The sequence below is a fragment of the Chaetura pelagica genome, unplaced genomic scaffold (genome assembly GCF_000747805.2).
Source record: "Chaetura pelagica isolate M959 unplaced genomic scaffold, ChaPel_1.0 scaffold153, whole genome shotgun sequence".
NCBI lineage: Eukaryota > Metazoa > Chordata > Aves > Apodiformes > Apodidae > Chaetura > Chaetura pelagica.
The window spans coordinates 2,354,578-2,371,377 of NW_009952707.1; the positions used below are offsets into that span (position 1 = coordinate 2,354,578).

At 42.9% G+C, this 16,800-nt stretch overlaps 1 protein-coding gene across 1 annotated transcript in view; it reads left to right on the forward strand.

The window, feature by feature from the left end:
* Positions 1-12,973, forward strand: part of SCUBE2 (signal peptide, CUB domain, EGF-like 2) — a 48,114-nt gene extending 35,141 nt beyond the window's left edge. The window contains exons 17-22 of the mRNA XM_009994272.1: positions 4,936-5,103; positions 7,613-7,774; positions 8,959-9,156; positions 9,749-9,901; positions 10,773-10,852; positions 12,326-12,973. Coding sequence (XP_009992574.1) covers positions 4,936-5,103; positions 7,613-7,774; positions 8,959-9,156; positions 9,749-9,901; positions 10,773-10,852; positions 12,326-12,478 — 914 coding nt within the window. The 3' untranslated portion in view covers positions 12,479-12,973. The remainder of the gene's footprint in view (positions 1-4,935; positions 5,104-7,612; positions 7,775-8,958; positions 9,157-9,748; positions 9,902-10,772; positions 10,853-12,325) is intronic.
* Positions 12,974-16,800: the final 3,827 nt, after the last annotated feature.

A 16,800-nucleotide genomic window follows, 5' to 3' on the forward strand; every position in this document is an offset into this window, starting at 1 on the left:
ATGGTGAATTGGTGGATCATGACCTCCTTTATGTGGTTCACCTTCTCAGCCACTGAGATACTACAGCATTTGTCTATAGAAGCAAATGCTCAAAGGCTAACGTGTTGAAAAGAAGGGAAGAGCCTTTAAATGTCTTTGTAACTGTTAATCCTGGTTCCCTGTGGGCCCCTCCTCCCCCATCCCCCAGCCCTTTCTTCTTGTTTTTGCATTAGAAAAGCTCTCACTTTTTTTTTTACTTTTTTTTTTTTTTTTTTTAACTTTAAAACAGCTGCGTGAGACTCAAGACCGGGTTTTTAGTGGTTAATGAAGACAAAGAAAGACAGCGGCTGCAGAAATGAAGTGTACTAGAGGCAATTGGTTCTTTTGTTCATTTGGAGAAAATAATGCAAAGCCAGCCGGTGGAATTCTGAGTTAATGTCATTATTTGCAAATTTTCTGATCTTGTTTCAGCTGGGTATCTCCCGTGTGTCAGGTGGGACCAGGCAGGTTCTAGTTTTGTGAAATGAAGCTCATAGCCTTTTTTTGGTTACATTGAAAGAGATGACAGGAAAAGTTTGAACTCTGAGAGGTTTTTGTTGTTGCTGGTGTTTTTTCTTAAGAGAAGGTTCACTTGTTTCATACATAGTCCTGTATATTTCCATGGGGAACATGTGTTGACATAATGTCCCTACAATTAATGTTACTATAATTGAATCTAATGCCAAGTCTGTTTGCTATGCTAAATGGAACCCTGGTGAGTACTGGGAGCTTCTAAACAGGCTTTCCTCATTACCTCTGTTCTGTGCACCAGTGGGGTTAGATGTGTGCCCCATGTTGGGAAAGTTTCTAGGTGGAAGATGGGAAGGAACTGGGAGCAGTTTACAGGGGATGTGTTTGTGGAGCAAAATGTCTGGACACTTTTACCACTTTGAAAATCTTGGTTTGATGTAGTCATGTGAAAAATCTTAAATATTTAAGAGCTTGAGACATTAAAGTTTAGGTATCTCTTGGAGTAATTTTAACATTTGCATTGAATGATGAGTATTTGTTAGATTGCAAATAGCTAAACTGTATCTGGATGCATTGACCTCTTTTCTCATATGCACGTAGGATCTAATAAGGCTTGAAGTGTTTAATGTGCTTCAGAAGTCATAGTGGGAGGAGAGAGGGTTATACATTTTTCTAGGCAGTGCAACATTTAGAACTTAATTTTGTCAGTTCTTTACATAATTTTACATAATTTATAAACTTAATCCAGAATCAGTTGCTTTTTTCAAGTCTCACTTATTTCAAATTGAGCATGGATGTGCAACACCCTTGAGAATAAGGCTGATTCTTGTGTACAGTAACACCAGATATGAGTAGGTGCTGAGGACTCTCCTAAATCTGTCAGCCTGAGCCTAATCTCTCTGATGCCAGGAGACCTGCCATGTATGTTGCTTCATAAACCAGTTACCTCAGTTGTAGAGGTGTAGAGTGTTCCCCTTGCCTGCTCTGGCTTGGAAGGCCACTCCACACTCTGGGGCTCTGATCATTGTGTGATTTCTGAGCAGAGAGCAGCCAGCTAAGGTGGTGATGTCCTGTGAATCCAGACCCCATGGACAAGAACAAGCCCATTGCTCATCCAGCTGGACTCCTCTGTCAGCCTGGTTTGTCTCCAGCAAGATGCTGTTGCCCAAACATATTTTTAAGCAGTAGCTTGTGCTTACAGAGCTGAGTAGTCATTACATGGGTTTCTCTCCATGTTGAATCAGCCTGTCCTTTGTCCTCCCACTTGATCATTTTCTCTCTCCAAGCTAGTTCACAGCTGTAACCATCACACTGTACACAGCTTTTTTTTTTAGTTGTTTTGCACACCCTATTATAGTGCTAATAACTAAGTTGACTTTTTTTTTCTTTAGTTTTCTTTCTGTTGTTTCTACCTTTTAATAAATCAAAATTAAATACTTGAATTGATTGGCTCAGCTCAAACAGGAAAGTTTTTGTTTGACCCAGGTTGATTTTACACATTTCCTGCCTTTTACTCTCACAGCCCTGTGTTAGGTCTGTGGGCACTGTCCCAGGCACAGCCCACCAGCCTGCTGCCCTGCTCCAGTGCAGCAGCCCTGGGGCAGCCACTGAGCAAAGTTGAAGAAAATTGTCATCCTTCCTTCAGTGCACAGAATTTGTGTAACCATCACACTGTACACAGCTTTTTTTTTTAGCTTGTTTTGCACACCCTATTATAGTGCTAATAACTAAGTTGACTTTTTTTTTCTTTAGTTTTCTTTCTGTTGTTTCTACCTTTTAATAAATCAAAATTAAATACTTGAATTGATTGGCTCAGCTCAAACAGGAAAGTTTTTGTTTGGCCCAGGTTGATTTTACACATTTCCTGCCTTTTACTCTCACAGCCCTGTGTTAGGTCTGTGGGCACTGTCCCAGGCACAGCCCACCAGCCTGCTGCCCTGCTCCAGTGCAGCAGCCCTGGGGCAGCCACTGAGCAAAGTTGAAGAAAACTGTCATCCTTCCTTCAGTGCACAGAATCTGCCAACCTGCAGAAGTCCTGGCAGCCGATCAGTTCCAATACTTGTGGAAATGTAGTCTTTATATCACATTGCACATTATCTAGTAATCTAGCTGCTAAACACCTAACTTGACTTTGAATCCACAGACACCAAATGTTAGAGTGTGTTTTTTCTGTTGCTAGCTAGCAGAAGTGTGGGAACGTGCTGTGATGGGGAATGAGCAAGCTGTGGTTCATGCACTAGTAAAACTTAACAGGATGAGGAAGGACAAATAACTCATGAGTATTGCCCTAGTCCTCAGAATCCTGGAAACCAAAAATTACCTAGAGTTCACAGTGTGTCTCCATGTGGAGGTGAGGCACTGAAACAGGCCTTCTTATGCTTCTGTCTCATCTTGCTCTTGGTCTCAGAATTCAGTCATGCAATGCATTTCAGAAAGCTCCATGTTGACGATCTCAGTGATGTCTGAGGAGATCTTTTTAACTTTACTTCCTCAATATAAATTTTAAAAAATTAGGCACTTTGCTAAATAATCATGGAAAGTTTAGGTTAACTCAGTTTTATTCCACAGGGAGCTCTACAATTTTACAACATGTGGTTTCAAGGCAAGTAAAGCTCAGATTATGAAGTTGTCAAGAGAGATCTGATGGAATAAGTTCTTAAATGTAACATTTCCATGTATGTGGAGGATTTGGTTCCTGCCTGGGACAGGTTTCCTTTGATCTCTGATAACTGATCTACTGTTGCACTGGACTCTGAGCAAGTTAGGAAACCTGAAATCAGTTTTACAGTTAAATTTCTATGGTTTTATATGTGTCAGTGTAAAGTAGCACACTGTTCAAAACCAAACCAAACAAAAGAGAGACACACCCCTGGTTCCAAAAAAACCCAGATCACCCTAAACTTGATATGTTATTAAAATAAAGGGGAAAAGAAGGTTAAGAGGAGAGAGCAGACAGTGACTAGTGAGGCCACTCAGCATTGATTTCTCTTGGATCTGTAGGGTTTTCTGAGGGAAGGGGATTTGCACTGGTCTTTTCATTGCTCCTGGGTTTCTGAAGTCAGTAGCCGCTTCTCAGAATCACCTTTACTAAGCTTGATTGTCTTTCTCAGCCATGGAGTTGTAAATAGTGCTCTTTTCTGACCTTATTAGGAGAGCTGCAATGAAAGCCTTAATTGAGTCATATTTGTTGAGTTGCACAGTGGGTAGAGAGATGAATGTTCTGTAGGAATGTTTATAAGATGAAGAAGGACTTGAAAAGTGTGGGAGCAAATCAATGTGTGTCCTTATGAGAGCAGAAGTGATGTGTGGTGGAAAAAGTTAGAAGCAAGAGCTAAGACTTCCTCACTAGCTTTCAGTGGTAAGCTACAGAGCATTGCTTAACCTGCTGGGTTGTATTTTTAAGCTAAGGAGGGACACTCACTATTCCACTCCGTGTATCAGCCATAAACAAAACTCTTCATCATTGATCATGACCGGTAGTTAATGCCCTGCTTGTTGTTAGTCATATATCCTGAAATGAAGCCAAGGCCAATTTAACTTCCTAACAAGACAGCTATTCACTGAGTGATTTATTTGAGCTATAAAATAAAACTAACAGTTTATTATCGTAACAGGTCTTTAAAAGGACAGAATTTTTCAGCACAGCTGAACAACAGCAACAGTGTTTTGTGCCTTTCCAGAGCAGGGTAATTATTAAATACTGGCACTGAAACCAGTTCTTTTGTGAAAAGTTTGAAAACCAGAATTTTTTGAAGATACCCACGAATATCGCTGGGCTTGTTGGGCAGTTTTGAATTGTGTGTTTAAGAAAGATCAGTTGGATTGAATTAGTGCTGTCTATGCACAGAACACAGCAATTCAGTGCACAGGTAATCCTTGTCCAAGATCCAGTGTCAGAGGAACGAGAAAAATGTTTCTGCTTTAAAAATCTTTGGAGTAATGTTTAGTTTAGTGAATTTGAACAATTACTTGTTGCACTTGAGGTTTTCACACAATTCAGTAACACCACTGCTTATGAAGTTTGAATATTCCCTAATATTAAGATTAAAATACTTATATAAGTCTGAAAGTACATTTTTGGCATCTCAGGTTCAGTAATAAATTGAGAGGAGTCTGAGAGTTCTTTAGGTAGAAAGAGGAGATAATAACTACATAACTGCACTGTGCAGATTAACAGGGTGCTGGACAGGCCTAATGTCCAGTGTAGCCTTACAACAAAGCATTCCAGCTCGCTAGCACCAGAGGTGATCAGTGTCTGCTTCAGTTTTACAGGGTACATTGCAGGTATGAAGTTGCCGGTTGCTACCATTCAGTTCTGGAACTCTGGCTCCTGCTTCCCAAGCACAGAGAGCAGTTTCACTGTGGAGTTTCAGGTCCCGTGCAGGCTCACTAATAGACTTCCACCTATAATGTACAGGTTGAAGCAAATGTGTTCTTATCTTCTAGATCAGTGCTCACCAGGTGAATATTCTTCTGATGGCTTCAAGCCCTGTCTGCCATGTCCCCTTGGAACATACCAGCCTGAAGCTGGGAGAGTGTCCTGCTTCCCCTGTGGAGGGGGTCTGACAACAAGACATGGCAGTGCATCCTTGTTTCAGGACTGTGAGACCAAAGGTAAGGTTAAGATTTATTTGATGAACTGCATTGCTCTGAGGCAAACATCACTGTGCTGCTACAGGTGGGGCATTCAAAGAAGGGTCATTCTTAATTCAAGGAACTCTCCTTCCAGGGATCTCAGCTGGCCAGCCTAGACTGGCTGCAAGGAAACTCAGTGAAGCCTCAATTCTTTTTATAATTGATTTTTATATAAGACTTGAGAAGGAGTTGGGAGATAGATGGAAGTTGTCAGTGAAGTCATTGATCTGTGAAGGAACAGCAGGGAGAAAAAATGTCCCTAGAGGAAAACCCAGACCAGTGTGCCTCACTGACATATTGAGTTCAAGCACAACAGCAACACAAAAATGCTAAGGAGGGAATTGCAGTCCTGGAGGATAAGTCAGAAAATAGTTTCTTCATGTTCATAGTGAGAAACTGGCTTGGATGCCTTGGGATATACCTAAAAAGCCAGCAGTCAGCTTAACCCTGCAGTAGCTCAGACAGCCTTGTCAATTTGGTCACAGTGGAACTGGCATACAATCAGTTCCTAAGATTTTCCTTACAGGAGTGAAAATTGGATGGGGATTGTACCTTTAAAAATGAAGAAATTTCATATTATTTATCTAAAATCTAAGGAGCAGAAAGACAGCTGTGCAGTTGTCTTAGAAAATGCTGATTAAATGTGTTCGTGGAGAGAGATGAAGTGTTAATCAATATAGTGGTTTACTCCATGTCTTAAGGTGTGGGTTAAAGGGCAATACTTACATCAAGATCACCTGAAGAAAAAGTGTTAATGGAAAATATACTGCCATACAGTAAAAAATAAGGGATAGAAACAAGGTCCTGATACAAACATTTAGTAGCTGTTTGGATTAAGAGATCTCTCTAGTGTCAGTTTAGATATGTTTACTGTTGAGAATTTTAACATAATAGAAGAATTTTTGCAGTATGGTTGAAGAATTAGTGGTAATAATATGACAACTAATAGATTTCTTCAGTGAAGCATCACTGGATCCACAAATGGTGCTGTTTCATACTTGATTTTGCAAAGTTAAGGCACTGAAACACCATGTTAAAAATCTTGGATCAAGATAAGAGCAACTGATTTCAGTTTTATTTAACATAAACAAAAACAGGTCTATAAATAAGGTTCAATTTTCAAATTAGAGTGGAGATTAAAGGAATTTTTTGTATTAACTGGAATGGAGAGTTGAGGGATTTGCATGTGGAAGGGGCCACATGAGACATCGAATCACAGATGCAAGAACTATTTGGAACTTGTATCTGAAACGTTTGTACTGGGGGGTTGAGCATGTAAAGAAGGACTCCAGGCTCAGCTGACTTACAAAGCTCAACAGGACTAGAGCTATTTGAGAGCAAGCAGATCTTAAGAGGAATTGAAAAAAAAGGGACTGTGCAGCACAGAGAACTACATTTGAAAGGCAAGGTAGTAAATTATTTGATGTTGAGCTGAAAGAGGTAAACCTGCCAATTGAAATAAAAGGAATGGGAAAATATTTTAATTTTTTTAGTCCCACAAAGAAAAAGGTCAAGGAAAAAGAAGTAAGGTTGTGGTGGAGTTAAGATCAAAGGTAATATGTGGCTGATGCTCTTGATTGCTTTCTGTCAGGTTTCAGTACAAATGATGATAGGCACAGATGCAGAATAGCCAAGTAAAATCAAATGCAAAGAAACATATTAGAGATGTAAGTGAAGGTGTCTGGGAAGTAGAAAAAAAAGTTGCAAGTCTGCTAGGAAGGATTTTTCCCCTTAGGGAAGTCTAAAACTTCTGTAACATCTGTTGTGTTTGTGAAAGAGTTTGTATGTCAGAAAGGGATCTTGCTTTGGGGATACTCTCAGCAAGCCCTGTGAGGGCTGCAGCTTATTTGTGAGGTAACAGGATGATTTGCATGACATGATGAAATGACGTAGCAGCGGATCTGGTGGAGGTGGCTGCACCCTGAGTCATGGGCTGTTGCTGCAGGACAGCGTGTGCTCGTGAGAGAAGGCAGCAAAGTACCAGTTTAGTCACTAATATTGATGCAATGTGCCTGGAGAAGGCCAAAGTCTGCCTGTGGTGAGCTGGTCACAGGGGTACACCAGGATGCAGCAGCAGTGCACGTGCTGCTTGGCATAAGCTGGCAAGAAAGAAAGGTCTCGTTACTATTTCCACATACAGTTCATCTTCCAAGTCAAATGTCAGTGGCCAGACCATTTGGTGACACACTGTTGTACTTGGTGTCCTGCTTATGACATTTTGGTGGTTGTACTCACTCCCCCATACCTTTTATTGCTGCTTCCACACACAGCTGCTTTATTGTGTTGCATTTAGGGCTTTTAAACCTGCACAAAATGACCTGATAAGCTAAAATATGTTCAACTACCTCTGCTTTATTATCCTCATAGTTTATGAATATGGCACCGCTTTTACTGAAATTCTATTAAGTCCTATAAAAATGTATAAAATCATATTCTAATGTGCTACTGCCTCTTTTTAACCCATGTTGCATATTTAATTACTCCCCAGTTCAGTGTTCACCTGGCCATTTTTATAACACCACAACTCACCGGTGTATTCGCTGCACAGTTGGGACATACCAGCCTGAGTTTGGACAAAATTACTGCATTTCATGCCCTGGAAACACCACTACTGATTTTGATGGGTCAACAAATATAACACAGTGCAAAAGTAAGTATAGTAAGATGGTTTTAATGATATCTTACAAATAAAAAGACTACTCCATTAATATTCAGAATGGCCCTAAGGGCAAAATTTAGCTTTGCTCCAGGGAGCCTGGAGAGAAGGCAGTAGTGTTGCTCCTTTTCTGCTGCTGGCCTGCATCTCATCCTGCAGGACTTACTGAGGTCTGTGAGAGACCATTTCTGCAGACTAGTTGCATTGTTCTTGTTAAGGTAAGTGATGATAGTGTCTTGCCAGTTGGTTCTGGGTAACTCTGGGTCTTGCTGTTAAATGTTTTCTCCCATGGCACAGCAGACAGACTTTGTGTTCTCAGCACTCTGATTTCTTTACCTTCTATTAAAAGGAATGGAAGTTGTCTCACAAAGCTTGATAGCTCTAGTAAGCATTTCTTCCTAGTAACAGTCTTTGGAAGTGGCAGTTACAAAGAGAGCCACTGTTCTAGATTATTGTAGCTGTGGTGTGGGAAGCTGAAGGTAAATTAATGAGGGAAAATAGAGGGCAGAAAGGCAACTCCTCACAAGAACCTCTGGAAGCACATACATACAGACGTGTATACACATACATTCATAGAAATATGTTTCTGGGATCTGCACGTCTCTGACTTAAATAATCTGTTCCCTGGGCATGTCACACCCACACATCACTGTGGTGCCTTCGTGGCCACGCAGAGCTGGGAAGCACAGGCAAAGCATCCTGCACTGGGCTTCACCCTCTTACTGCCAGCAATGCTAGTCTGTGCAGAGAAAGAGCCTGCTGTAGTCCCTGTTCTGTGCTGCTCCAGGCATTGTGCCTGAGCAGAACACCTCAGATTCCAGTTAGACTTCAGCTGATACTTCTATAAAAACATTCTGTCTGGTACAAGCAGGTGGAGCATCTTTGCTTTACCATTTCTCTGTCCTCTTACAACTGCCTTGCCACTTGGCTATGGCTTGGTTTGATAGCACCTGCTGTGGTAACAGGGACTAGACTGTATTATGTCTCAGCCTTGATTAAAACACAAAGGTAGAAGCAGGCAGCAGTGTGGAGCTGGCAAAAAGAAGTGTCCTTGCATCAGATGCAATCTGAAGAGTTTGTGCATCTGTCATCCATGTATTGTGTCTGACAGTGACTGCAGGGAGAGCTGTAGGATGACCTTGATTTGCCTGCTCTTGCAAGCTGCACTGTTTTTTCAGATAGGCAGTGTGGAGGTGCACTGGGAGATTACACTGGATATATTGAATCACCAAACTATCCTGGGGACTATCCTGCAAACACGGAGTGCACTTGGAACATTAACCCCCCGCCAAAACGCCGCATTCTGATTGTGGTTCCAGAAATATTTCTGCCAATAGAAGATGAGTGTGGAGACTACCTGGTGATGCGGAAAAGCTGTAAGTCTGGAACACCTGCTGAGGCCTGTGGCATCTGTCTCTGTGTGCAACACGGGCTTCTTACATGCACTGCTGTTTATGTGAACTAAGTGCAGCCTGGCTGGCCTCTGTTTAAGAGTAGAAATTTCTTTAAATGACAAATGGTGAAGTCCTATTTGGTAATGCTGCTTCATAGGTTTAGGTGAAACAAAGGTGCAGGGCTGTCATATGCCAGTAAACTCTGAGAGGAATATTGTTAAGAAGGGGTGGATGTTTCAAGGTAACTAGTCATCAATTATACTAAGCAATTCTAGCCTGAATTAAGAGGAAATCCTTGCTAGTTCCTACAGGTACCTGAGGTGTGAATAAGTAGCTTCAGTTTCTAGTATGGGCACATCTTTCAAACAGTAGGCTGTTTTTTAGGAAAAGAGAAAATATTCCGTGACCAAGAAGTCCCTCACTGACGGCCTACCTCCCACTGATGGCCTGGCACATCTTGAGCTTTCTGAGCACCAGCAAGCATTTCTTGTTGTGGTAGTTGGACTCATTTTCTGATTGTTCATTAGTATGAAGTGTTGTCAGGTAACGGCCTATTGTGTCTTTCCTTTCAAAGCTTCTTCCAACTCAGTGACCACGTATGAAACCTGTCAAACCTACGAACGCCCTATAGCTTTCACTTCGAGGTCTAAGAAGTTGTGGATCCAGTTCAAGTCAAACGAAGGGAACAGTGCCAAAGGATTCCAGGTTCCTTATGTAACGTATGATGGTGAGCGGATGTCGGCAGCGGAGCGGGTGGTGCAGCTGCAGCAGTGCAGAGCTCCCTGTGGGCTCCCCGGCCCTGCTGAGCAGCAGGGAAACGCTGGTCTCTGCACTATCACTATGAGGCTACTCCCAGTAGCTGCTTTTGTTTAAAGCTAGTTGAAGGAATTCTGCATTGCACTGCAGGCTTAAATGACACTGTGTTTCTAGTCTTCCACAGGACTAAACAAGGATCTGGGATTCTGGGCTCTGACTGGCAAAATGTTGAAGTCCAAGCCAGAATCCGGGTTTTATGCGTTTTTTGTGCCTTTCCAGTTCTGGGTTGTTTTAGGTGGCTGTGGAGTGCACCCAGTTAGTGCAAGTGCCTCTGATTTATTGTGTTGCTGCTACCATCTGTAATCCAGTACAATATAGCAAAATACCTGTACTGAAAAGAGGCTTGAGGGGCAAGAGATGTTTACTCTATCCTTGTCAATCACCAGGAGTGAAACTGGAGCTGAGGCTTCGCACTTCAGCCTAAGTGATGTGAAAATGAAATGGCATGTTCCTCTTCACACTGGATTCATTGTGAAGTGGTTGTCCTCGCTGGGGTCTGCAGAGTTTCATCAACAGTGGATAATTAATTTTTCAAGGGAGACCTCTCCTGTTGAATAATTTTAAGTTCTGATTGATCAGAGGGTTTGCCTTTTAAGAAAGCTTCCTCTTACCCTACTTTTTTCCTTTTTGCTGTAGAAAGAGGTCAATAACAGGTTTTGGCTACTAATCTAAGGGCCAAGTACCACTGGTTCTTTTGGGGGTAGAGTTTACATGTGTAACCAGGGAAGGTGTTATGTAAGTGAACTGAACCTGCAAATGACTGTCATGTGCTTTCTCCACAGAGGATTACCAAGAACTAATAGAAGACATTGTTCGGGATGGTAGACTTTATGCATCTGAAAATCATCAGGAAATACTTAAGGTATATTCCTTTCACTAATCGTGTTGGTTTTAATTGAAAATGACACTATCTTGTGCCAGTGAGCTTGCCTTCTGCTCTGCATCAGGTCTGTACCTTGCTGCACTAGACACGTGATACTTAGAATCATAGAACCACAGAATAATTAAGATTGGAAGGGACCTTAAAGATCATCAAGTTCCAACCCCCTGACACAAGCAGGGAACCCTACCACTAGACCAGGTTGCACAAAATCTCCAGGGATGGGGCATCAGCAATCTCCCATCAATCAGCAACCCATTCCAGTTCCTCACCACCCGTCTAGTGAAGAATTTCTTCCTAATATCTAACCTAAATCTCCCCTCTCTCAGTTTAAAACCATTACCCCTTCTCCTTTCACTACCTTCTCTAATGAAAAGCCCCTTCCCAGCTTTCCCGTAGCCCCTTCATGTACTGAAAGGCCACTGTGAGGTCTCCCAGGAGCCTTCTCTTCTCTAGGCTGAACAGCCCAAACTCTCTCAGCCTGCCTTCATAGCAGAGGTGCTCCAGGCCTTGGATCATCTTGGTGGCCCTTCTCTGGACCCTTTCCAACAGGTCTATATCTTTCTTGTGCTGAGGGCACCAGAGCTGTACACAGTACTCCAGGTATGGTCTCACCAGAGCAGAGTAGAGGGGCAGAATCCCCTCCCTGGTCCTGCTGACCACACTTCTTTTGATGCAGCCCAGGACACAACTGGCTCTGGCCCAGCTCTCCGGCCTGTCAAGGTCCCTCTGGATGGCCTCCCTTCCCTTTAGGGTGTCAACCACACCACACGGCTTGGTGTCTTGGTGCTTCATGGAAGTGGGGTCAGTCAGCACATCCTGATTGTGCAGAGCAATGGATATGAGACATGGGGGATTAAGGGTGGGTCAAGACCTACTAGGGAAACCTGTGATGAAGATAGCCCCTTGAGCCTCACGTAGGCTGTACTGGAAGGAGTCAGTGGAGCAAACTGAAGGACGTAGGATTTCATCTCTTGGAGAAGCACTTGGTGCTGCTACTTGTAGCCTGTAGGTTAGCAAGGGCTTTTCCTCCCTGGGTGAAAAAATCTCTTTGTGGATTTCACTTCCCTGACCTTGGTTAGAGGACAGTTGCATGGGCAAGTTGGGTAGGTATTTTCCCAACTAAACCTTACTTTTGCTGGATGTCAGATCCAATGTTTGTTTAATTTGGCTTTTCTGGGTGTTTTGTTTGCTTGTTTGTTTGTTTTGTTCTGTTGTTGGGAGTATGAGGAGAGGTGAAATCCTGGTGCCACTAATAGTAAATGTGAAAATTCAGTGACTTCCCAGGGGACCAAATGTCAGCTTTGCTTTACTGGTTTCTGAGCCCCTGAAACATTAATACTTGAACAGTAAAATGCCTGTAATCTTTTATGAGTTAATCAGTCATTAAGCTTTGGTAATACTGACCCTAACTCCTCTGTGGAATTACTGTAAAATCTGCTTTCCTTTTTCTAGGACAAGAAACTAATAAAAGCATTGTTTGATGTGTTGGCACATCCACAGAACTACTTCAAATACACAGCCCAAGAGTCAAGAGAGATGTTCCCAAGATCCTTCATTCGACTGCTGCGCTCTAAAGTTTCCAGATTTTTGAGGCCTTACAAATAGTTGGCACTGGACTTAAAAAACTAACCAACCATCCCTGGGCATGCACAGGGGGGTTGTGGTAGGTGGGGCTGCTTTCTGTGTTTTATACACTAGCAGAGAAACTCCAGGGAAGCTTGCCAGCTGTGTTCTTGGAAGAGTTTGGCTTTCTCAGCTAATATAAACATTCTGGTGGACATAATTTTGATTCCTTTCCAGGTAACACCTTTTGGGTACCAAAGATACTTCGTGGATCTCTGAATTAGAGACTGCCTATTGTTTCTGTAACTGGATGGTGCCAAGCAGAAGTTTGTGGAGCTCTGCTCCATTGCTTCATCAGTAACTAAAAGCTAATGAGGACAGACAGACTAAGTAGTGTGGTTTGGGATGAGCTCTGGGCTGCCATTAATGCACGTTACCTCAACAAAGCTGGGTTCATGTTTGATCTTGCTGAAAGTGAGAACAAGATTGATGTGTCTCTCAGCTTTTGCTATGCAGGAAATTCAGAGCTAAGATTGAAATATTTTGAGTCCAAATCAGTGACTCCAAGGTAATATTTCTCTGAACTGTATATTGTATAAGGCATATGGAGGAATAAGCAAAAGGGTTGGGAATATTAGCTTGAATGCTCTGGGTCTGGGTCATGCTCTGTTCATGTTAATGACCTATTGGTTTGAATGGAGTGATACCAAAAAAGAACCAGGGCACCACAGCAATGGAAAACAGATGCTGACCCACTGAACACTTCTGTTTTGAGCTGGCTGCAAATGTTACGGCAGAACAGATTATTTGCTAAGTCCTGGTGCTCTCCCTGTGCATGGGCCTGGGACAGCATGAGGCCATTGGCTCTTCCAAGTAATAATAAGTTCTGTCCTCTAAGCACTTGCAGTTGAACACACAAGCCCTACTTTAAATGCAGGCTTTGCATGAATTATGCTGATGTACATAACTGTTTAAACTTGTATGAGGTTCTTACCTGAGCCTCTATCCTTATATTCCTTACCTTGTCTGAGCACCTTGCAATGACCTTGCTGAGCAGAGACTGGCTGCTTTCCCTGCCTTCCTGGAGAGAAGCAGACGTACAAAGATATTCCTCAATCAGACTGGGGCCACAAAAGTCTCTCTGGCAAAATGCTGCTCAAGGTTCCCAAACTCTGTGTCCACACAACTCAGGTTGTGTTTCTTATGAGAGAGAAGGTTGTTCTAAAAGGGCCTGTAGGGAGAACTGTGCTGATTAAAATATTGTCTCCACACTTTTCTGTCCACACTTATATTATCTGGCCATGCAGACTGTTTCCTCAGTGTAATGTGCCTTCTGTCCTGAAGGGAAATGGCTGCAGTCCCACTCACATGGAGATGGATTTACCACCTCAATGTTTCAGTCACTGGCAGTGCCCAGTGATGCAGTGGGTGCCAAACTTCCTCTGTGTGCCCCTTAGGAAAGGCACTGAAATTTCACAGTGCAGCCAGGACAAATGCTCCCCTCCTTGAGGTGTAGAGTCAGATCTCTCTTTGCATTGGTACGTGGTATTTAACTGTTGCATGTGAATAATACCACATCCACAGTGTGACAGATGAAACCCTCACCAAAAGCCAGGGTCTGAACCTCTTCCTTACTCTATTAGGAGCAAATGACTACCAACTGCAGCCCTGCTGAGCTGTCCCTCCGGGGCAGCCCTGCTCTGCAGCACAGGAGGGCACATCTTGGTCGCGGTGTGGTGGGATGGGGCAGTGGCTTGAGGCCACAGCTGGGGAGCAGAGCCTCTCAAGACGGGAGATGTGATGCTGTGTTCCTCTTGCTGCTCCCCAGAAAGAATTGCCATTGTTAGGCAGAGGAGGGAAATGGCTTGTGTTGCCGTCAAGAGGGAGGTTTTTGTCCTATCTGGCTGTGCTAGGGCTCCTGCTCCACTCCAAGAGCTGCTGGTAGATTTCTGTGGCAGGGTGGTGAGGGCCCATTCCAGCAGCAGGGCTGCTGGGCCTGCAGTAACGGGGAGCAGATGGGCCTGGGCAGGAGGAGTGAGGCAGGGAGTGAAATAGCAGAACAGAGGGCAGAGAACCTGGATCCTTGTGCATTCCTGGCTGGTGAGCTTCATCCTGAAGAGGGTCCCTGCTGCCTTAGTGGGGAGGGAACACAGGGGTTATCTGGAAGAAGGTGTGAGGCAGTGTAATAGGTGAGAGGAATGGCTAAGGGATGCCAAAACAAGAGGAAGGCTGGTGAGCAAGGTGTGCTGCCTCTGTGGTGAAGTTACTGTTGTGTTGAGATCCCAGGAAGGCATTTCAAGACAGTTCCCTCTAGCTGCACAGCTCCTACATCTGTGCTTCATGGCTTCTCATGCCAGGTGCACTGTGTCAGGGAGTCACAATGACCCACCAACCATCTCTACGTGGCAATGGAGCATCTGGAAACGGTTGAGATGCTGCAGTTATGCCCTGAGTGCACGGGTGCCTGCTGGTGGGGCACTGGGAGGAGAGGACCATGCTATGCCAACTCCCGGGCCAGGCTCAGCCGAGCAGCTCTGCTGTGGTCTGTGTGCTCTCTGCCAAGGGGAGCAGGCCAGTTCTTGCTGTGTTCCTCCCCCCGGAAAGCTACAGATCTGCATTGTTCTGTTTCAACGTTGCTGAGTGACACACAAATCAGAGTGACAGATTTCAACACGGGTTCAGTGAAACAAAAGTTGTGAAACATCCAAATATTTATAATTGGTGAAATCGGGTTTTCCTGCCCTGTGCATGAGTTACTGACTGGGTTCTGGGTTGGTGGCAGGGAACCTCATCTTGTAGGCACGCTGTTCTGGCTCTGCTCTGCTGCTCCAGGACCAGTGTCTGGCCTTCTGTCTGAATGGTGGGTCTCAGCTTTGCTTCTCTGTTGCCCGTGTGTGCACAGGCCATGGTTGTTGTCGTCTGTGGAAGGAGAGGAGTGTATCAGTGTGGTGTGTGCTCTGGGGTAGGAGAAAAACCTCCCCCTTCTTGAAGAGGAATCCTTTTTGCTCCGCTGCCCTGTTGGTTTTCTACATAAAAAGTAAATGACTCGGAAGCACTTCTGTTACCCTTGAATGTAACACTATGAATAAAGATTTTCCCTTTTACTGTAAATCCTGTATGGGCAGTAAAAAGTGAAGAGGGAATTTTTGCCATCTTAAATATTGGGAGAAGCGTTAACTGTTGCAGAATGTTGTAACACTTGGCATTGTATCTTCATAGCAATGGTAGAGGCTCTGTGGAAATTTTAAATTCTACTTTCTACGTGGTTGTAGACTTACTTTTTGACAACAAATGACTCAAAAATGTTTAACCTTATAAAACAGGATTTAACTTTAAAAATAATTAGTGTTAACTGGATGACTTAATGTCACCTACGTGAGAAAAAAATAAGGATCTTTTTCCATTACTGTAAATTAATGTAAAATGTTTCAGACTGTTACTCAATAAGAGAAATAAACCAGTGAACTTTTAGTTGCATGAAAACCTGGGGTAGTATTTTGAGTTGTGTTTGCTGTGCTAAGTAATAGTTCTGTGACACAAATAGTGGTTCTGTAGCCAGTTACCACACATCAGATAGACTTTATCCTGGAACATCTGCTTACCATAGCACTCTGTTCATGTAATTTACTATTAGCCTGCATCTATACCCATAAAGGTCCTTCATTTGTTAATGGTACACATTTCTGGCTAGTATAATACCAGAATTATCCTAGTATTCTAATAATTATTCTAAAAGCTTTTCCTATGTTACAAGTGGGGAAAAGAGAAGTAGAGTATTCAGAGACAGATTCCACTCTCAGAAGGTAAGTTCATTTAGTTTGTCTCTGAGTCAGTGCAAATGTATGACTTTGTGTGCTGCTCCTTTAAACTACCTTATTAAAACTCCTGAAGTGTTAAGATAGAATAAATATACCTGTTAGTGCAGCTGTTGCTCTGATAAAACAAATTTTGAAGAGTACTAAAGTTTTTTTTATGTCCTTGATGTAAAGCCTGCTTAGTACACGATGAAAAAAATAGGTCAGAGAAGATGACCTTGGAATCTTTTTCTTTATTGAATGTGTCTATAAAGACAGAATTAATTAAGGAAACTCCCTCACACTGGCTAAACGTGATTTAATGTTAAGTTTATTCGATATACAATGTAGACTCACAAACCTACATATTTATCATGTGCCATGAAGTCTTCCATCCATGACAATTCTGAGGATCAGGAAAAAAGGGGATAATAGTTTTAAGGAGAGAAGAAGTTGCACTGAAAGCTGAAATACTCTGAAATGGTCACTTGAGATGCAATTGGTTGGGTTAATAGTTCAAGTTTTTTGTGTAATACCAATAATACTACAAATATCTATGAAACAATGTAC